Genomic DNA, 22,551 nt, shown 5'->3' with positions numbered 1-22,551 from the left:
CCCTCAGGCTGCATCCTTCCTGGAACATGGAATCCTACCGATAAGCAGCAGTTGGTCCCATTATCTACAGATTATTTCTTCCCAAAAGAAAAGGTAACAATTATTTTAACAACTGGGGGACGGTGGGGATGACCACACCCTGTGACAAGACAGAAACTTCTCCTTACAAGCAAAGGCATCTTTGGGGACCCTTTGGGGATCTTAACATTCTGCTGGGAAAGAGTCTACCTCAGGGATCCATCCATCAAACCAGCAGAGCAGACCGCTGCCCAGTGTCTCAAGGCTCGTTGGCCCATTAAGGAACAAACACGACCTAATTTCCTCTCTGGTTTAGTTCAGGGCTTTGGGATTGTTGGTGGGGGAAACGGAGCAAATGATGGGTGACAACTACTGCTCAGGGAGCAAACACCCACAGTGCTGATGCCATGTGGTGGTCTGGATTCTGTACACTGCAGACTCAGCATGTGACCCATGAGCTTGCCTGGCCAATTGCCTTCATGAGTGGGGAAGAGCGATGGGGGTCGTCTGAGCAGAGGAACTGACCACCAGAGAAGGGAAAGACAGGTTTAAACTTATTTCTAGGAGGGATGTGTATAAGCCCGAGCAGTCAACTCACAGTGGAGCAGTTACAGAGGAGTGCAGTGGCAAGGTTTACCCCTTCCTGAAGTACAAGTTGGGGCACCTGCAACCTTCTTTCTTAAGGCTTTTTCTAGGTCTATGCTTTTATCTCCACTGGGATTACAAGAGAACAGCAAACTGATGAATCCTACAATCAGAGCTGATGATTTGGGGGATGGTCTTGGACCATATGGACTTAAGTCACACCCAAGAAGAGGAGGACATGGAGTGCTTGATATTTCACACACAAATCTTACATCTTCTAAGGCTGAGGTTGACTTTCACATTCAAATAAAAATGTGAAAATGAATCGTGACTCTGCTATATAGAATATTGTAACTAAATAAAAGTAACTCCCAAAGCCTTTGTTTCCTGGCTCATTTTGGGTAAATTTTTAATTATTTAAGGTCAATTTAACCAAATAATGAATATCTACATAGCCTCTCATTCCCTGGCCCAAGAGCTAGTGACAGCATTCCCCATCACACAAATAAAAATGTAAACAAAATTTCAAAGGAAAAAAAAAAGAAAATAAAAGAATGTTGAAAAGAAATACAAATCAAAGAAATTTATTGGTGTTGACAAAAATACATAATACAGAAACCAAAACAAAACACAACGGAAACAAAACCAGAAACCCCACCCTAGTGGGCCCATGTGCCTGATGTACTGACAGTGTGCCGACCCAGATGTCCCCAAAGCATGGCACTTAATTCATGAGGACCTCCATCTGCACCAGCCTCGCATTGGTGTCCCCAGACGTTCGGTAGGGTATCATTCCAGCAAAGGTAATCAGAGTTCGGGCTTGACTTCGGAGTTGCTGAGAGAAAAGGGAAGGAAGCAAAGGAAATTGGTTAACTTTTGAGTCAGGGCACTATTCCATGTTCTTCCATCCTCCACCCTGGGGTGTCAGGGACAGATCCCTGGTGGGTGGATGACAGTCGTACCCTCCTCTGTCGTATTCCTTCAGCATGACACAAAGTTAACAAAGCTCGTCCCCCGAGGCCCCTGTTCCACAGGCATCCAAACCCATTTACTAAGCAAAAAGCAGATGGGTTTGCCAGGCAAGCCGCCTCGCCCCAACACATTTGGCTAGCTTTTGACACAGCCCTGAGCTTCAGAACTGCCTGCTCCAATTTTCAGAGCCTCTCTCTCTGGCTGGTTTCTGTCCATCTGCTTTCACAGGGATCTGAGTCTCCAGAGCCCCATGAAGCCCTTGTAACACCGGAGGCAAGGGCTGTGACTATGCAGTCCCACGCCGGCTTTCTTCCTCCCATGCATCTTTCCTCTTCCTTCCTTTCGTTCCTCCTGTTTTCTCCCTTCCTGACATACATGCTTAGCCCTTCTTTCCCCAGGCAACAGTATTCATGGAATTCCTGGATTGTTCCAGGAGGGAAAAAGGTGGCCCTACAAATTTAAACCAAATCTGGACTAGAAAGGGAGAATCTACAAACACCTTTCTGGACTAGTAACAAGAATTTAAAGAAAAACTGAAGAGTCATCTACTAGGCTTACTTAAGGACCATTCCAGAAGAAAATTGAAAAGCAAATGCTATTTACCTGATGTGTAAAACAAACTAGCGAGTGCATGTCCTTACTAATGTCCAAACAAAAAGAAATCTGACTTTGTGATAGGAATACCCATTGTATTTTCTTTAGAAGTGAATGAAAGTGCATGGGCTCTTTGAAATGAGCTCTAGGGATGTTCAAGTAAAAGGATTCACTCCCTTACTGGGCAGTATCTCACTTTAAACCATGAAACCAAGGACATCAGTGGGCTTGCAGACCTCTTGGGCACGCAACTTTTATATATAACCTTTTACTTAATCCTATTCGCCCCGACCTTTCAGAAAAAGAAAGAAAAAGGAGAGTGGTGGGCAAAAGGCAGGCAGGAGAATGATCTTCAGACATGGGACATGGCCTGCCAGAGACCAGCTCCTCTCAGTGGGCAAGCCTGCCTGAACTGTAAGTGGCACACAGAGCACCAGGAAGTATCCACTATCTCAATACTCACATTCACAAACATCACTGCACTGGGTTTCTATTATCAAAAAAGATTCCTGCCAAGTGGTAGGCACCATGAGCCCACCGCTGGCACATCTGGCGTTTAGATTCCTATCTGTCCAGGGTAGGGAGAAGACCAGCAAATGCTCTGGTGCGCACCTGGACGGGCTGACCACTTCAGTGGACCACTCTTGAGCACCGTTACCCACATTCCTAAAGGTGGAAATTTCCACCATCTTTCACTAAGCACAAGTTTTATCAACAACAATGCCTGTGGGGTCACAGTGGAAAGAGCTCACAGACATCCTCAGAGGCAGAAGACAGAACATGGCTTCTTGGCTGCCAAAACCAAGTCTGATGTTAGACACTGAGATCCTGAGAGTCTCATCAAAAATTAAGCGGAAATGTTAAAGGAAAGGTAATTTTAAAAAACATCATTGTGGGGCTGGGCACGGTGGCTCACACCTATAATCCTAGCACTTTGGGAGGCCGAGGTTGGGGGGATCTCTTGAGCTCAGAAGTTCGAGATCAGTCTGGGCAACATGGCAAAATTCCATCTGTATATAAAGTACAAAACTCAGCTGGGTGTGGTGGTGCACACCTGGAGTCCCAGCTACTTGGGAGGGTGAGGTGGGAGGGTGGCTTGAGCCCAAGAGGTGGAGGCTGCAGTGAGCTGAGATCATGTCACTACATTCTAGCCTGGGCGACAGAACCAGGCCCTGCCTCAAAAAAAAAAAAAAAAAAAAAAAGAAAAGAAAAGAAAACACCATTGTACTATCCCCTTACGGTTTAATTGGGTCAAAAAATACCTCTGCTCTTTTTTTTTTGTAATCAGACAACATATGCTGTGAGCCCCAGGGTTCTAGCTACCTGGATTCCACTTGACCCACGCACTGCCAGAGGTCCCACAGGCAGCAGAAAGGGCACAGGTGTCAGAGACCCAGCCTCCAGACATGGCCCCTTCACCTACCTGCCACCTGAGGGCAGTTGCTTCCCAACTCCACAGCTCAGTTTCCTCAGCTGTGAGAGGGGATAAGATGCTGTGCTAGTTACCTCTCTAGGGTCACTGTGAACACCGTGACAGGAGAAACAAGGGTTCACATTAAATTAATGTGTTGATCAAAAATAAAGTATGGTTTTAATAAAAGTGTTCACTAATGAGCTAGGACTAACAAAATAAACTTATCTTTTAAAATGTGCAGGAAGTTCTTAAGGAGTCAACTAGAAATTAGCATTCTGTGTGATCTGTTAAAAGGTAAGATTTGCAGACCTAGCACATCTTTTTATTTTTTTAAGCTTGAGAAGAGCAGCAATCCCTTTAATGTTTGATTTCCTCTGGGAGCCCCCTAACACGAGATTTATCCAGCTGCCAGGTACTAAGGAGAAAGAGCAGTTTTGGGTCACGTGGTCTCTTAATAAGAGTGCAACGGATTCCAAACCAGAAAGGTGGTGCTCAGCAATGTTTCTCGTGAATGCTGGGATCTTACAGAGTCGCGGTCCTCGATGACTCTCTGGGGCCTGGATGATGAGGATGGACTTGTCCCCTTGAGCCTCTTAAACTGTGTGAACAAGATGTTCATGGTGGCAAGAAGCACTTCTGAGAGGTTGTGCCTGATCTACACAGAGAGAAAAACGGAGTAAAGAACAAGAACCAAGCCTTTCGGGCCAACCACAGATGGAGGGAGGGTGGGCTGCTCCAGGCGGGCCTGGTCGCATCACTCCTCACCATTACCAGGTGGAGAGCCACACAGTCATCCAAAAGGAGCTGATGGCACTGAAACATCAAGTGTGAGAAAAAACCCCAAGCAATGCTGCTCAGGTCAGGTGGTTACTGTTTCTGCTCCTTTATGCTGTTTATGCTGTTTTTCCCTTAGTCAGGGGCAGCAAGCCAAAAAAAGCATGCTGACATCTGGTTAGCATTAGGCTTAGACTGGCCAGCAGAGTGGATGCCAATACATAATTTGAATTTGAATGTCAGGAGGTACAGGTGCACATGCTACTTCTCCACAGTCCCTACCACTCCCCACTCTCTCAAAGTCAGTGGGCTGTTTCCACTAGATCTGCATGGCCCTACCAGAGTCCTTGGGAGTGTCTACAAGGGCAGGCCCTGGTGTACTACTTTAATCTCTGATGCAATGAAGGATGTATTCAAGGAAAGGCTAGAAATAACAAAGGAGCAAGTGGCTAAGGGTAGAAACCACAGCAGGTATAAAGGGAAAGTCAGCAAGGGGTAAGACCTTCTGAACTGTGTGTACCACAGTAGTCAACATCCCTCTTCATGTGCAGAACTGGCCTTACTTCTTTCTCTAAAACAGAAACTTTTTTTTTTTTTGAGACAAAGTCTCCCTCAATCGCCCAGGCTGGAGTGAAGTGGCGCAATCTCAGCTCACTGCAACCTCTGCCTCCTGGGTTCAAGCGATTCTCATGCCTCCGCCTCCTGAATAGCTGGGACTACAGGCATGCACCACCATGCCTGGCTAATTGTTATATTTTTTAGTAGAGACGGGATTTTACCAAGTTGGCCAGGCTGGTCTCCAACTCCTGACCTCAGCTGATCCATCTGCCTCAGCCTCCCAAAATGTTGGGATTATAGGCATGAGCCATCGCACCTGGCCAGAGACATTTTATAAAAGGCATCTGCTCAATGAGGAATAATTTTAAACTGAAAAACCACTAGTGACATCCCAGAGCCAGGCAGTTGGTTCTAGCATAGTGTTGAGAGCTGAATTGAGTGTTTGTAGTTCTAGAGATGAATTTACCTGGGCCACACACTGGAATGACTCGGGGAGGTCTGGGCTGCAGCAGTCAGGGAAACCAGAATCTCTGGGGTCTGGGCATGAGAGTTCTTAGAAACTCTCCTAGAGATGCCAGTATGCAGCCCAGCTGAGCACCCTGGGCTAGATGTTGGCAATATGCTAGAAACCCGACAGACAGACAGTGGCTCTGGGGCTTATGGGGTGATAGTCACAGTCACTGAATTTGCTTCTTTAGACAAAACAGATCAGGGAGGGCAAAGGTGGCAGTGCATCATGATGTGTTTCATGTACCCAATGGAACTACTTAAAGATGATCAGAGTTAAGTACCAAAATACCCTCTAGTACAAGTGGATAATAGAAGAATTAAACCAGACTTCACAGGATCAACCAGAAACCTGTTTCTCCCAAGAACATATCAATCACTGAAATGACTGTATTTTCTCAATCAGGAATTCAGACAATAATCTGATGGGGATGTATGCACTCACAGAAAAGCCAGGCCAAGGTATTTGAAAGGGAACCACTCTGGAAAACTCAGTCTGGATAGTTACTGTAACTAGAACTCTTAAAGCTGTTAGGTACAGGAAAAGAAAAAGCTTTTGGTGGAAGTGGGGAAAAAGGAATTCCATAACTCAGGAAGAAGGAACTTACTTCATCACTGAAATTTCTGAAGGCAGCCACTCTCTCTTCCACACTTTCCTGATTCAGGGGCACCAGCTTCAAGCGCTCAATTATCTGTTTAAAACAACCACCAGCCCCATGTAAGACAATCATCACAGTCATTTCATCTCTCTACATGTAAAGTCAGCACCCTCACATACTCCAAAGGGCTTCTTCATAGAAAACACCATTCTCCCTTGTGTACACAGAAAGGCTTTGATTCTAACTAGCTAACTTAATTCTTATCCTCATTTTCTGACACATTTTTTAAAATTCAGAGATTTCAAATTACTTTGAGAAATGTATCTGTTTTCAGATTAAAGGGGAAAGGAATAGGGGGAAAAAATAAAGCAACACAGGAAATCCTTTTAAGTCCCAGGATTGTACTTGTCCTTCTTCATTTAACAAACATACTGGCAACAGCTCCTTTGTTTTAAGTAAATTCCATGCAGTGTTTTGAATTTTCAAGGGTGTACATTAACCTGCACTTCAAACACCTTTCCTGAAACTTACATCAAAAGCTCTATCAATATGACCACTATGATACTCGTCAAAAAAGGTGATCAAGTCCAAAAGAAGATAGAACGTGGAGTCCACAAATTTATTTGCACTTATTCCTTGAGCCCTATACCTGAAAGACAAAAACGGGGTCGGGGGAGTGAGAGTGTATCAGGAATTTCTGTGTAATCCATAACTGTGGAATAGCATTTAAAAAGACAGTGGGGTGTGGTTCATGTGGCTCATGCCTGTAATCTCAGCTACATGGGAGGCTGGGGTGGAACGACTGCTTGAGGCCAGGAGTCAGAGACCGGCCAGGAGTGAGAGACCAGACTGGACACACAGCGAGACCCCATCTCCACAAAATATTAAAATATTAGCCAGGTGTAGTGGTATGTGCCTGTAGTTCTATCTCCTCAGGAGGCTCAGGTGGGAGGATTGCTTGAGCCCAGGAGTTCGAGGTTACAGTGAGCTATGACTGCACCACTGCACTCCACTCCAGCCTAGGTGACAGAGGGAGACCCTGTCTCAACATACAAAAAATACATAAAAAGCATCAAAACCTCTTGAGCTCTCTGGGTGAAGTTAATTAAAGAGTGTAAAATGGTGTTTATTTTGAAACAGCCAAGCACTGATAGTGGATTTGGTATGAATCCACCTACAGGTACTCCACATGGAGCGTGGTTCTCCAGCCTTGACCATCATCTCAGCATCCAATCTTCATGAAAGGTAGGAGGTCCTGACGGGCAAAAAGCCGAGCGGCCATCACTAGGGATTGTTTGCTAGGTGGAGATATCTCATTTACCAAAGAATGCTCTTTTGTGTTACCCCGGGAAAGCACTCCAAACCCAGTTTTCTCTGGGTCATTTTATTAGCAATATCTATAGAGAGCACAAAAAGTAATGTTGTTAGCCTCAGCCTGGGACTTAAACTAGTTAAAAGTCTGATAATTCAGTTAACTCAGTGGGGATCCAGGTTGTCTGAAACACTGGCCACGACACCTCTAAGAATCTCCCCCATCCAACTATCACTAGCTTTGGTCTTGAATGCCTTTGAGAGGGCTGATGAGAGTATACAACAGTATATAGGTGAGCATAATGCCTAGAATTAAACTTCATGTGCATGACTAAAATACTGAGATGCCCTTTCATACCCATTTCTTTGGCAAAAATGTTAAGTTTGATAGTACCAAGTGCTAGTTCTGATGTGGGGACAAAGGAACTCACGCAGTGCTGGTGGCATGATGAGTTAGAAGAACCACTTTGGAAAGCTGTCTGCTGTTACCTAGTAAAGCTGAACATGCATTTGGGTGGGCAAAGGTGGCCTGGCACTGGCAGTGGCACCCTCAGGGTCCCATGGAGTCAGCTCCTGGCTTACCGTTCAGCAATGGAGAGTGCCATGTTCTTCAGCCTCTCCTTGTTGGACTGCGGGGCACTGATCTGGGGGACGACAGGGCTCAGCAGTTTGTTCATCAGTTCCAGTACCTTGTCAGCATTCTGCTCACGTTTTTAAAATTAAGGAAGCAATCAATAAAATAATCAATAAAAGGAACAAGTATATAATGCCCCCTACCCACCAAAGAGAACTTTCTGGGGTGATGGATGGAAATGTTTGGTATCTTGATCTGGATGGTGGTTACAAAGATATACACCTATGCACAATTCGTCAAGCTGTACATATAATTATTGCACATTTTTCTACATCTTAATTATACCTCAATCAAAGCATTTTTTACCGCCTCCCAGGTTCAAGTGATTCTCGTGCCTCAGCCTCCTGAGTAGCTGGGATTACAGGCATGCACCACCATGCCTGGCTAATTTTTATATTTTCAGCAGAGACGAAGTTTTGCCATGTTGGCCAGGCTAGTCTTAAACTCCTGGCCTCAAGTGATGTGCCCGCCTTGGCCTCCCAAAGTGCTGGGATTACAGGCGTGAGCCCCTGCACTTGGCCTATAGCTGTTTTTTTGGTCTACTTTTCTCAGCTGATAAAGAAGAGAATGTAATCTTGTTTAGGTCATAGAATCCTTAGCAGCTACCATATGTTCTTAGTCATCATTTGTTCTTAGGTAGAAACATGTATTCTAGTCATCTCAAAATGCCCAGCTGTGGTCTTATTTTCTTTCACTCCTTCCTGCACACTGATGTGGTCTTATCTTCTAATACTACTGTTCCCCAGTGTGTCTGTGGCTGCCAGGGTCAGCATAATGCCATTTTCAACAGTGGCTTCACCATGGAAATGTGATGGATGCTAATTCTGCTGCCAAGTGAGACAATAGTTCAATGCCTACAGGACATCCTTTCAATATGTTGTTTGGTCAGAAAAATCTTATGGGAAGAAATACAGCTGTAAAATGGGAATTCTGTCCTGACTGGACCATTAACTGTCTAAGCACTAGAGCAAACGCCTCTACAGGGAGGGTGCTACAACAACGACACTGTCGAAGTGGCTGCACATTTAATGCCGAAAGGCTGGCAGACCTGTGAAGTGCAGAAGAAGGAAGCAGGCACACTATACCTTGGCAAGGTCATACAGCTTTGCTGCCTCTTCAAACAGTCCTTTATTTTCTGCCACGGAAGCAACTTTGTTGATAATAGGCTTTGTGTCACTAGTAAACTTATCTATGACTCCAGGCTGACAAGACAAATTATGGAGGGGGAGGAAGAGACAGACGGGTGCACAGAGCTATTATTTTAAACAAAGAGACGCAATTAGGACCCAAAAAATACTTCAAGTGAAATTGCTTGCCCTGGGCAATACATGTACTCCATCAGCCAGACTCTGGCTTTCTTGAAGATATAAAGTCCTATTAAAACTATAAGAGACCAAGGAAACTACACATGAAAGGGCAGACTTACTAGAAGCACAGAGGAGTCAGCAATAAGACATCTGTGCTTTCTAATTTTCCAAAATGACCCAGAGAGTCAGTGAAATCAATGATTTTAAATTTGCTGATGAGTAGGAATCACAGAGAAAAAGCAGGAGGCTTAGAGAAAATATCTGAAAGATTTTGGATTTGTTTTCTAAGACAGATGGCAAAAGGAACTCAGTGCTGAAAAAACACATGGCAAGTGGTAACAGGACATTTCTTAAAAAAAATCACCATCACCACTCGACAGCAACTAAATGCTCAGGAGAGCATGAGAGAGGCCTTAGGTACCCTGGGAGAATGAAGGCAAGTGCATAATATCTCTGCCTGGCCATTCTGCTTCTCCACCGGCACTGGACTCTCAGGGCTGGACCAGGTCGAGGTGACTTGCCCTGCCACTTGGGAGGCAGGAGAGGATAAGGTCTTATCTATGTTTCCAGCTCTGTCAACTCACATACACTGGAAGCCTCCTGGCCCCAGTACAGCCTGTTAAAGAAGAAACTATGCAAAGCACTCAGTACCATGCCTGGTGATTGTCATTGCCCAATAACCAAGGCCACTGTCATCAGCACTGTCACTTGCCTTTCTTCTGAGGTAGATGCTGTGAGCAGTGTGAGCTCATCTACAGATTGCTGGGTCCAAACCACTCATTTTTACAAATGAGAAAAGTCAGTCCCTGAGGGGCTAGTGACTTTCTAAAGGCCACAGGGAGATTCAGGGCCAGGACTGGTCTCTGACAACAGCATCTCTGACCCTCCTGCCATGACAACCAATGGGCATAGTGAGTCCTGAAATCCCTCAGGCCTTCCAGGAGTATTTCCAGGGTCACTGTGGAGTTCAAAGCCCTTGGAAACTGCATTTTGAAGGAGGTCAAGTGCACATCTAACTTTTCCATCTTGGGAGAATGGGTGCAGTAATCAATTTCTTTTTCTTGCATGTTTTCTGAGCCAAGAATGGCAGAAATGTATAATAGCATTCTCAGCTCAAAAAATGACAGGCATGAACAAATGAATATTCTGAACATAATAAAAAAGCTTTGTAATCACAAATTAACATATTTTAAGGAGATACAATGTGTGTAAAACCAAGGTCATCATCTGGGCCCATAATTTTCATTCCATTTTTTAAATTAAGCAACTCTGTTCAGATTTGCATCTTTAGTACCTTGAATCTTAAAATCTAAGTGTATTCTTTTGATATTTATAAATCCCCAACAGCTAACGAACATTTCTCTAAGGATGCATTTAACTCACCTTTCTACTTCCGTCATTCTCTAGTTTCCCAAGAATCATATCGAACTGTGGAAGGAAAAAAGTTTACTCAAATTATTGGACAAAGATATAAACATAATCCATAAGTCTTTAGAGAAAAAAGAGAGGAATCAAATGGGATGAATGGGATAAGTCTCACGCAAACTAAAAATCAGTGTGACTGAAATAAATATTTTCACTGTTAGAAACCAATGAAACTCTAAAAACTCCCTAGGCCTTATCCACCACAACCATATTGAAGTAAACATGCAGTACGGAATGAACATGGGAACATGCACACTGAAAACCATGGGGAGGAGAGAAAAGGAAACCCACTTACCTCTCGGCTTTCAATCACAAGCTCACTCACACAGCGCAGAAACATGTTTTCTCCTTGACTATCTTTCTCATCCCTGTAAGGGAAAAAAATCAACTCAGTTTCTAGTCTGGACATAAGGTCTCTAACGGTCATTCTCAGAATGGCAGAAATTGAAACTAGCTGAAGTAAATGGTCAAAAGCAAACGTTACCTGAGGAAATAGAAGTACTGGAGGGCCTCCCTTGGGTCCGTGGACTCAAACTTCCGGGTGTACAGCATGAGGAGTCGCACAAAGTTCAGCCGCCGCATGCAAGGAGGGTCACCAGGCTCGTGGCTGACTGCATCGTGGGGGTCAGAATGGGTCACAACCACACTGCTCCTCTGACCCATGCAACCCAGAAACTATGGAAGCTGAATCCACAGACCCAGCAGCCTCTACTCCTGCAGCCCAGTCAATGTTTGCCAATATAAGCTTTGGCCAGTCCCTTTTACCACCCTATCCTCAATTTGTCCCCAGGCCCAGCGTGGAGAAAACAGCACTTTGCCTTAAATTACTAATATGTTGGTCTCTGAATGAAAAGATAATCCAACTGACCATTATGGCACATGCTCTGGGATGACTCTGCTACACCAATAAGGAACCCGCAGCCATTCATCCACATTTACTTCCTCTCTCTCCCCTGACTCTCTCATCCCAGTCTGGTATGCATATGCCTGACTGGGGTTTCCAATGTCATTAAAGCCAGGGCCCTAATGGGAATCAGACCCATAACTCTAGGGGCTGCTTCTTCACCATTTTCCAGGCAATCAGACTGGCCACAAAGCTAGCACTTTGAACAGCACTTTATATACTTAACTTCCAAGGGAATACCAATGCTTGGGGCAGGAAGCAAGAACCCCAACACTAATCATCTAAAAAGCTCAACTGTCCACATGCTCTAAAATGACTGGTACCCTTTGCTCAAATCCTTATTGGTTGTGGTTTTGTGGTGGCCACCGTCACCCAAAGAGGGACGTGCTGTGGTTACATTACTGTAAACCCAATCCCAAATACTCACGGAGCTGAGCACTCTGTCCGGAGGACTTTAAAAGCAACTTCAGCTCAAACAGCACCAGTGCTACATGGACAGCATGGCAGCGCAGCCGCTCCATGCGGAAAAGAAAGGCAATTGCTGCTTCAAACTGCGCTGTCAGGAACAGGACTTGGAAGTAGAGGAAGGGTTGCTGGTTCACCGTAAAGTGGGACTCGCCTGGGAGAGAGGAGAGGAGAGGAGATAAAACCAACTCAGAAAGAAGGTGCTTACTGGTGGCCCAACCCCCAGGCAGCAGCCTGTGAGCCCACAGGACTAGATGGGCAGGAAGAAAGCACCAGCATGAGCCTGAATTGATCAAGGGGGCCCTGAATACAGTAAACTGCCATGTGAAATGTGACCTGACTCCTCCATCTTCTCTAGACCTCATAACATTACTAGAAATTTGACTGTGCTGTAAAACTCCAGCTGCTTGCGTTAGGTGGGAGAGAAACAGAGTTAAGGATCTTAAAATGGACCACAGAGAGTGTCTATCTCCTTTACCCTGTTAAGTCACTCAAGGAAAGAAATGCAGATTTCAAAGGAGTTTCAGTTTACTCATAGTCACAGAAATCTGAATGCAACAACTGGTAACCATTATTTGGAATCTTCTTTTCTTCTCAGTTTTTAAAAAATAGGGGGGAGGAAAGAAGAAAGGCTATTTCTGTCTCTCTCCTTTGTGCTCAGATCTAGTGACTAGTAAGATCTACTAGGAAGCAACAGCTACGTCTTCTTTGTCTCTCTCTGAGCATATGTCTACTAGAACAGTTCAAAGAATTAGAGAAAATAGATTTTTGTGTATGACCATAGAAGTTTTATGCATTACTTAAGGCCACATGCCCTTTATTTGAATTTGGAATGGTAGATTTGCTGTTTTGCCTTGACAATCTATAGGAGTTTTGAAAGAAAGACAAAAGTTCAGAGATGAAAAATTTTCCCAGAGGAAAACTGAGGTAGTCACCTTAAGTGGACAAGAGAAGGGAAAGGTGGTTATGTCCAGGATCTTACCGTAGTCTTCCAACAACTGTTTCTGGAACTGTGAGAGAGTCAGCCTATCTTGTGGGGAGCTGGTGCCATCGTCGTCAAAACACACTTGGTTCAACTAAATCCCCAAGAGAAACACATGCATTAGTACAAACTACACCCTGAGCCACACGCACAGAGTTGTAGCTGTTCAGCAGCCATGCTCAATGATGTCAGCTGGAAGCTGTGTTTAAGGCTATGATTATGAGCTGGGAATTACACAATCAAAAATGGGGACAGGAGACGAGGACCCCGCTGGTCCTGATCACCTTATTGGCATCATACATTATGCAGGTAAAATCTTTCTGGGGACATGAGCACAGAAAAAGGAGTAAAGCCCTGTGTGGGCAGAGGAAACCATGCCTACCTTCAGCCACAGGTAATCCTCAGTTTTGTCTGCCACTTCACTCTGGTTGTCGGTGACGTCACATCTGCCAATGATACAGTACACGGCCCGCTTGTAGGGATCTGTATTGTTCCTGAGGGCTCTGCGGTAATGCAGCCGGAGCTTGTTTTCTGTAGCTGGGGACAATCTACAGACATAAAGGAACAGACAGATACACACTCAATAAAAATCCTCAAGGGCATCTGAAAGCATCCCAAGTCCCAAACATATAACAGCAGGGAAGCCTTCCTTCATCGGGGTAAGAGAGACTGTCTCTGCCCTATCCCCTCCCCTCGGCACCATCACTTTAACCTGACTTGCAACTACCAGCACCTGCATCTATTGGCCTGCCAGTTTTCTATTTGCTGAGACCTTCATGGACAGGTCAGAAATCCCAGGGAATTAGAACTCCATTCCACACCCCAGCAGCACTCAAGCAGCGATGGACAGGAGTGAATCCTTCCCTTAACTGTCTTAGCTCCTCTGTGGCCTCCACACTCCCTTATTCATGTGAGATCACCTCCTAAGAAAACAACTTGCACTCAAATCTCCTTCTGGGGGAACCTTAAGACATTAACCCTACTTTAATTCTAATATGAGCAAGACAGGGGCTTGTGGTTTGAGGCAATCTCTTGACATGACATTATTAATGCTGCCAAGAAAAGTATCCTAGTTTTTCACAAGTACAACTACAGTAACCGCCATCATTTCTTCTACATACATGTACATATATATAATAACCTCAGTTTGAGTATGAACTTAAGTCCAATTACATTAGCAAAATCCAAGGAAAATTAATGCTTAGCAGTTCCTTAATGCAAGAGAACGTAAAGACTTAATGAATTAATTCAATGATTATATTTCAATTTTACTAACTTCTAATTCTAGCCTTTAAGCTATGAAGTACATGACAACATATTTCCATACTGGAAGCACTAAGTGTTAACAAATGTAACTTTTAAAAAGTCCCATTTTATAAAGCATCCTTGATGTGCCTTAGATTTACAGAACAACTCACATCATGCTCCTGAGCCAGCCCCTCCCTTGTAGGAACAGGAAAATTCCCAAACACAGATGCACGCATGCCTAGACATCAGCATCAGAATGGGGCATTCTTCTAATCCTTTCACTCTTTATTCCCAAGAGAGTTCTATTTGCTTTCAAAACCTCCTTTTTCCCCCAAGCAGAAACTTGTTTTGGGCCTGTCCAGGGAAAAGAGAATAACGACAGGGAAGGTCGCCCCTTTGATTCTGCACGGCTACCACTGGGCGTGCCACCTCATTTACCATACCTTCTGTCCTTGCTGTTCATGTACTCCTGGAACCAGGTTTTAAACTCTCCCAGCTGGTGCTGGGCTCGATTAACTACCTGTGAAGCGGCAAGCAGGTCTCCACAGCGCATGCAGTAGTAAATTAGTGCCCACACAGGATGGCCTTCTACCTCTCCATCCTAAAAGAGGAACAGTAAGTGCTCAAAATAAACAAAAAAAAGCTGAGCTGACTGCTTTCATATGTGCTAAAACCAAGCTAAGCCCCTCTCCTTAAAATAAGTCACTTAATGTTCACAACAGCTCCCTGCGGTGAGAACCATTAACAGCCTTTTCCTCCCTGTTTTACAAACAAGGAAACTGAGGCATGGAAGCGTTAAGTCATCTGTCCAAGTAAGCTGTTAAGTAACAATATGGCTCCAGAGCTTTTCCTCTGAAGCGCTATGTACCCCACCTGATCCAAAGTTACCCTGTGGTTTTTCCATGGAACCCCAGGGGCCCACAGTAACTGGGTGACGTTCTTTTGTGATTACATATACACATGCACTCCTACAACCCCCACAAAGCAAGGGCTAAAGATGTCACTGACCAGTAAGAGACTACCCTTATAGTACTCAAGTTTATAAAACGTCAGAAAAATTTTACTCAGTATCTTGGTGTCAGGTACTGCTGGGCACTAGGGGATCTGAGAGATAGCTCTGTTCCCACTCTCTGAATACTACAGCTTATTTATCCCAAGTCTGGTTTTGCCATTTGTCTGCACAGCGGCCTGCGCTTACGCTTCTCTCTTTGCTTTTCTTCAACTCCTCCAGAAATAGGCCTCAGGCCTCCTTTCTTGGCACTTCCACCCTTCCCTCAGCAGGACTCTCTCTAAAACCCAGATCTGAACTTGCCCACTTAAACCCCTTTGAGCTGTTTAAGTCCAAAGTGCTGGGCCTGGCACTTAAGGCCTTCACTAGTGGGCCCCAAGCTTGCCAAGCCCTACTGTGCACCCAGTCCTCCAGATACTCTCTCCTGCCTCCATGCATTTGTGCATGTGTTACCTCCTCCTGGTATACTCTTTTCCAAAACTTCAGGTTGGTGAACTCCTATTCTTTAAGAGCAAGTGAGAATCTCACCTTCTTTATGCAGCTAATCTCGTCTGTATCCTGCCACCCTTTGCATAAGGCTCCAGTTTAGCACTTTGCATTACTGTATGATAATCTCCCCAACTGGACCATGAGCTGAGAAGAGACCACATCCTAAAAACTACATTCAACTCCATTCTTCCAGCTGTTTTAGTCAAAAATCTCAGAAGTCATCCCTGACTCTGCCTCTCACACTCAAATCCACGTTCTTCAGCAAGTCCTACTGGCTCAGCTTTCAAAACATGTCAAGAACCCAATGGCATCTTCTCCATGCACTCTCCTCCACCCTGGGCTGAGCAACTACCACCATCACCTGGACTTCTATACTACCAGCCTCCTAAGAGGTCTTCACCTTCTGTCGTCACCCCTCTCTGAACTCATCTCCATACAGTAGTCTCCACACATATCCTCATTTTAACTGAAAATGCCAATCTGAGGGCAACTGCTCTGGGGGTGTAACTGATCACACAGAGAAAGTTGTCAGTACCTGTAGTCCAGGCAAGGGAGCTGGAAGTTTAATGTTCAGGAAACTTCGAACCAATTGGTAAGTCCCAGGCACCCCTCCCAGCTGGGCCTGATGCAAATTTCCAAAGACAGTCACAAGGGTGTAATTCTTATAACTGGAAAAATTTTAAAGGAAAAAACAGGGAAGATTGAAAACATTTATTACACATCTCTATGCCCATATCCATGACATTACACTGTAGCTTGGAAGGGCAGGGCCTAGACTTCAAGCTCAATGCAGAAGAGGAAACAGTACATGCTTAATGAAGCAAACTATATTATTTACTCAGTGGGCTGTGGATCACAGTAGATTTCTCATCACTGCGGAAACTCAAAAGAATCCCTGGAGGAACACAACTGTGGACTTCAAATACATTAAGGGTGGATATACAGAATAATAATCGCTCCAGCTCACAGCCTAATGCTCTGGTGGGTTCTTGTTAAACTTTTTATTTTGAAAACTTTCAAACCTACAAAAAGTTAAAAGAATAGTTCAATGAATGCACATAACCTTTTACCTAGATTCACCAATTTTTAACATTTCTTTATGTTTTCTCTCTCCACACACACATAACATACACACTTGTGCTTTTTTCTCCCCCCAAACCACTTGAAAATACGTTATAAAAATCAGGGGCTACTTTATCTGTAAATACCATATGGCTCTGAAGAACTAGGACCTTCTCCTGCCTAACCTCCATATCATTGCAATACCAAGAAACTTAACAGTAATTTCTTATTATTATCAAAAATATAACCCAATTTTTTAATAGTTTCCTTTACAGTTTTTAAATCCAGAATCTCATCAAGAAAATATAAGGGAAAAAACACTTTCCCTTAATCTAATTCCATTAATTCCACCATTATTTTTCTTTCATGACAATGATCTTTTTCTTTTTTTCAAGAGGCAGGGTATTGCTGTGGTTCCCAGGCTGGGAAGCAGTGTCTATTAACAAGTGCTCTTATTTTTTTTGAGATAGATTCTCACTCTAGACACCCAGGCTGAAGTGCAGTGGCGTGATCTCGGCTCATTGCAACCTCCGCCTCCCGGGTTTTCAAGCATTTCTCTTGCCTTAGCCTCCCAAGCAGTTGGGATGACAGGCGCAGGCCACCAAGCCCAGCTAATTTTCATATTTTTAGTAGAGATGGAGTTTCGCCATGTTGGCCAGGCTGGTCTCGAACTCCTGACCTCAAGTCATCCACCTGCCTTGGCCTCCCAAAGTGCTGGGATTACAGGCAAGAGCCACCACGGCTGGCCCATAAGTGCCTTTAAAGCACTCTACAGCCTCAAACTCCTGGGCTCAAGCAATCTTCCTGCCTCAATCTCCTGAGTAGCTGGGGCTAGAGGTACATGCCACCATGCTCAGCTGGACACTGACCTTTTATTTATAGAGTCCAAGCCAGCTGTCTGGTAGAGTATCTAAGCTGGATTGTTATTTGATTCAGGTTCAACTTTTTTGACAGTAGCCCTACATAGCTAATGCTGGCATTTCCCACTGAATCCCACAATGACATAGGTAGCAGGTTTGCTTCTTTATTGGTAACACTAGATTTGATTCACTTGCTTGAAAAGTGTCCATCAGATTTCTCCATTACAATTTATTATTATCTTTGTACTTAACAAGTAATCTGTGGGGCAATACATGGACGTCATGTAAGTATTCTATTCAACAATCTTTTACTCAACGGTTTTACTTTCCATTGATGGTCCTTGCTGAACCAGTTATTACACTGGTGGTTGCAAATTGATGATTTTTCTACCATTCCCTCTTCATTTATTTACTAGCATGCTTCTTAAAATCCTCTGTAGTAGTTTTAAGTGTTTCCATACCAAGATTAAATAGTCCAATTCACAGATACCCAAATATGTGGTTAATGTAATAACTTTCTAAATATAGTATGTTCTTGTCAAAAACCACAGACTACCTCAAAAAGTCAGGTTTTCAACACCAGGTTAAGTAAAACAACAGAGAGAGTGAAACAAACAACCTAAATCTTAATAACAGGAAACAGACTCAACAAAAAAAAAAATTTTTTTTTTTTTTTTGAGACGGAGTCTCGTTCTATCCCCAGGCTGGAGTACAGTGGTGCCATCTCGGCTCACTGCAACCTCTGCCCTGCGGGTTCAAGTGATTCTCCTGCTTCAGCCTCCTGACTAGCTGGGTCTACAGGTGCATGCCATCATGCCCGGCTAATTTTAGTATTTTTAGTACAGAAGGGGTTTCACCGTGTCGGCCAGGGTGGTCTCAATCTCCTGACCTCGTGATCCGCCCGCCTCGGCCTCTAAAAGTGCTGAGATTACAGGCGTAAGCCACCATGCCCGGCTGACTCAATGAAATTTTATGCGGTTATAAAAAAAAATACTCAGACTTCAAGAACAGGGGGGAAAAAAGAAATATAACAAGGTAATAGGAGCCTCTAGATGGTATACGGGTCCTCCCCTCTTTTTTCAAGTCTTATTTTTAGCATCTTCCAAACTTTCTATAATAAGCATGTATCATTTTTATAATGAAAAACAAACAAAATTTAACAAATGTTAATGAGTTCCCCATCACTGGAATTTTTATTTATTTATTTATTTTAGACAGAGTCTTGCTTTGTTGCCCAGGTTGGAATGCAGTGGCATGACCTCGGCTCACTGCACCCTCTGCCTCCTAGGTTCAAGTGATTCTCCTGCCTCAGCCTCCCAAGTAGCTGGGACTTGTGCCAAGCGTGTACCACCATGCCCAGCTAATTTTTGTATTTTTGTATAATCGGGGTTTCACGATGTTGGCCAGGCTGGTCTCGAACTCCCAACCTCAGGTGATCCATCCACCGTGGCCTCTCAAAGTGCTGAGATTACAGGCATGAGCCACTGCGCCTGGCCTGGAAGTATTTATAAGCAGAGGTTGGATAAGAAATTGAGGAGTCCTGTAGCAGCCAGGACAAACAGATGCCCACTATGGTCTCTTCCAATTTGAATTAAGACAGTCCATGTGCTGACAAGGGCCTAAACTGAAGAAGTCTAAATTCCTTGAGGGCTAAGATATATATATATCATGCCTTAAATCTTGGAATGTGGCAGGGAAGAGACAGACCAATCCTACATTTTCACAACATTTCAGCCTTATAATTGAAAAATCATTTAGGACCGGTCTACTTTGCCATCTGGTGCATTGTATCACTTGAACTATTATATGCATACTGTCAGTGAATGAGCAGCAGAGAAAAATATTTCAACACTGAGTATAATTATTCTAAAATATCCCCTTTATCAAAGGTGATAATGAATGCTTACAAAAGATGCCATCAGAGAGTGATGCCACTAGAGTGAAAAATAAACTTAAGATTACAATTATGAAAGGAAATTCCCAAATAGCTCCAAGAAGCACTGTTAAAGAAATTAATGGAACAAGATACTTTTAAAAACTAAATGAAAAGACTTAAAGAAATGGACTGGCTTACCAGCGATTTAAAACCAAGGAAAGCAGCCTAGTACCACTGGTGAAGTCAAGCACCAGTGTTAAGGATTAGAGTGATCAAGAAAAAAGCAGTCATGAGCAGTCATACACTTACACTCACTGAAAAAAATAAATAAAAATAAAAAAAAATCCTAAGCCAGGCACGGTGGCTTACGCCTGTAATCCTAGCACTTTGGGAAGCCGAACCCAGTGGATCACCTGAGGTCAGGAGTTCGAGACTAGCCTGGCCAACATGGTGAAACCCCCATCTCTACTAAAAATACAAAAATTAGCTGGGCATGGTGGCAGGCTACCATGCTACTCAAGAGGCTGAGGCAGGAGAATTGCTTGAACCTGAGAGGTGGAGGTTGCACAGAGCCAAGAGCACACCATTACACTACAGCCTGGGCAACAAGAGCGAAACTCCATCTCCAAAAAAAAAAAAAAGCTGCGCATGGTAGCACACACCTCAGGAGGCTGAGGTGGGAGGACTGCTTGAGCCTGGGAGGGAGAAGTTGCAGCGAGCCCAGATTATGCCACCACACTCCAGCATGGGTGACAGAGCCAGACCCTGTCTTACAAAAAAAAAAAAAAAAAAAAAAAAAAATTCCTAGAAGTTTTTGTATAGCATAAGAAGTTCTGACTCATTTTGCCGACTGGTAACGAATAAATGCTGCTACATATGTAGGTTCTTTACGGCTGAAGATTGATAAACCCAAAACTTAATCACAAAAATTCAGCCAACGCTTAGAAGAATTATTTTATTTTATTTTTTTATTTTATTTTATTTTTTTTTTTTGAGACGGAGTCTCGCTCTGTCGCCCAGGCTGGAGTGCAGTGGCCAGATCTCAGCTCACTGCAAGCTCCGCCTCCCGGGTTCGGGCCATTCTCCTGTCTCAGCCTCCTGAGTAGCTGGGACTACAGGCGCCCGCCACCACGCCCGGCTAGTTTTTTTGTATTTTTTTAGTAGAGACGGGGTTTCACCATGTTAGCCAGGATGGTCTCGATCTCCTGACCTAGTGATCCACCCGTCTCGGCCTCCCAAAGTGCTGGGATTACAGGCTTGAGCCACCGCGCCCGGCCAGAAGAATTATTTTATAAACCCTTTATTCCTATTCTAGGAGAATAAAAATCCATTTTGAGCTCCAGATTTTTCTTAACCAGGGAATGGAAGCTAGTGAGTGTAATGTGTCTGATGGTGTTCATTTCAGTAGCTCTCGTCTAATTAATATAGTATTTGGTATAAAAACCTATTCTCCGCTGTACCAAGTTTGAATTACCTCAGTAACATACAAGGAAATCTTCTGACTTCCTAATGAAGTATTGTTTTATTGACAAAAGGCGATCTCACTGCAAGGCTGCTGGCAGGTGCAGAGGCTCAGTGGCAAAGGCCTGTAATTTTGCAAGTGTATTCAACTTGGCTTTCTCTTCTCAAGCCAGCAGGGAGGGGCCCAGCACCCTGTCTCTAAAATAAAGAGATTCTATTGCACACTCATGGCAATCCCTGCTGGCCAATTCAGAATTGGAAGGAGTATCCACAGGGAGGGATGATGGCATGGGTCCTACTAACGAAGGGAACAATACTTTGGGCACAAAGGCACTGCCACAAACCCCTCAGTGACCAGCTCTGATTGGTGAGGAAGTGGCAAAGAAACCCGGGCATAAATCACAGGCATTATCAGCTGGGAATGACCCTGACTTAGGGGAATTAACCAAGTAGAGTCAGAAAATAAGGGGAAAGGAGTTTTCCTAGGGTTTGAAGGTAGTAACATGCCTGGGAGTAAAATTAGAATGTGGAGAGAAAAAAAAAGAGCCTAAGGAGTAATGGCTGAACCACATTAGAAAAAGATTATGACCTAAGGCACTATGGCTTTACGTATTAAGAGACAGAGTGTGGAGAAAGAAAAAGGGAATTCGAACAGTGCTCACCTACCATGATTTTTTAATGTGTGATTTTTATTTTAATGTGTGACTGCAGAAACAGTCCTGGTAGGTAAGTAAAACAGGATTTCTGAAACAAGATTACAATTCTGAGCCTCGTTCAATTTAACATAATAAATCTTTTTTTTTTTTTTTTTTTTTTGAGACAGAGTCTCGCTTTGTCGCCCAGGCTGGAGTGCGGTGGCGCCATCTCGGCTCACTGCAAGCTCCGCCTCCCAGATTCACGCCATTCTCCTGCTTCAGCCTCCGAGTAGCTGGGACTACAGGCGCCCGCCACCACGCCCGGCTAATTTTTTGTATTTTTAGTAGAGACGGGGTTTCACCGTGTTAGCCAGGATGGTCTCGATCTCCTGACCTCATGATCCGCCCGCCTTGGCCTCCCCAAGTGCTGGGATTACAGGCGTGAGCCACCGCGCCCGACCATAATAAATCTTAAATTATACCAGCTACAGCACACTTAACCTGAGGACAACTTAAGATCTGAGAAATGGTTGACTGCAAGGGATTTGAAAGCCAGCCCCACTGTGCTATTGCTGCCTTACCTCTGCTCAAGGTACGCCAAGGCCTGCCTGACAAACTCCATGCGCACTTCCACGCTGCTGCGGTTCTTCAGGGCATCAGTTGCCGGTGTCAACAACACGTCTGTCATTTGTTTTACCATGGTCCACATGTCAGAAATGCTCTGCATATAAACAATACTGCATGTGACAATGCTGCAGGGTCAGAGAAATTATGTGGTTCTTTGTGGCACTCTGACCTCCAAGGCTGGCAGAGTAAGGTGGGGGATGAGGTTAATGTCATCTGTCTGTGACTGCTAGGCTTA

General features: G+C 44.2%; 1 protein-coding gene across 6 annotated transcripts in view; it reads right to left on the bottom strand.

The window, feature by feature from the left end:
• Positions 1-1,171: 1,171 nt before the first annotated feature.
• Positions 1,172-22,551, bottom strand: part of LOC105494044 (nucleoporin 93) — a 113,636-nt gene continuing 92,256 nt past the window's right edge. For 5 of the 6 annotated variants that reach the window (XM_011762142.3, XM_011762143.3, XM_011762147.3 and 2 more), the window contains 15 exons: positions 22,271-22,410; positions 16,331-16,463; positions 14,741-14,898; positions 13,432-13,597; positions 13,050-13,143; positions 12,030-12,221; positions 11,183-11,309; positions 10,994-11,066; positions 10,657-10,701; positions 9,052-9,168; positions 7,915-8,033; positions 6,553-6,670; positions 6,031-6,114; positions 4,110-4,238; positions 1,172-1,438 (listed from right to left, as the gene is read on the bottom strand). In XM_011762142.3, coding sequence (XP_011760444.1) covers positions 1,328-1,438; positions 4,110-4,238; positions 6,031-6,114; positions 6,553-6,670; positions 7,915-8,033; positions 9,052-9,168; positions 10,657-10,701; positions 10,994-11,066; positions 11,183-11,309; positions 12,030-12,221; positions 13,050-13,143; positions 13,432-13,597; positions 14,741-14,898; positions 16,331-16,463; positions 22,271-22,410 — 1,806 coding nt within the window. In that variant the 3' untranslated portion in view covers positions 1,172-1,327. The remainder of the gene's footprint in view (positions 1,439-4,109; positions 4,239-6,030; positions 6,115-6,552; positions 6,671-7,914; positions 8,034-9,051; positions 9,169-10,656; positions 10,702-10,993; positions 11,067-11,182; positions 11,310-12,029; positions 12,222-13,049; positions 13,144-13,431; positions 13,598-14,740; positions 14,899-16,330; positions 16,464-22,270; positions 22,411-22,551) is intronic. The other variant, XM_071084570.1, reaches the window with a different exon arrangement.

This window comes from Macaca nemestrina, chromosome 18 (assembly GCF_043159975.1).
Source record: "Macaca nemestrina isolate mMacNem1 chromosome 18, mMacNem.hap1, whole genome shotgun sequence".
Lineage (NCBI taxonomy): Eukaryota > Metazoa > Chordata > Mammalia > Primates > Cercopithecidae > Macaca > Macaca nemestrina.
This window is presented reverse-complemented; position numbering and strand designations above follow the sequence as displayed.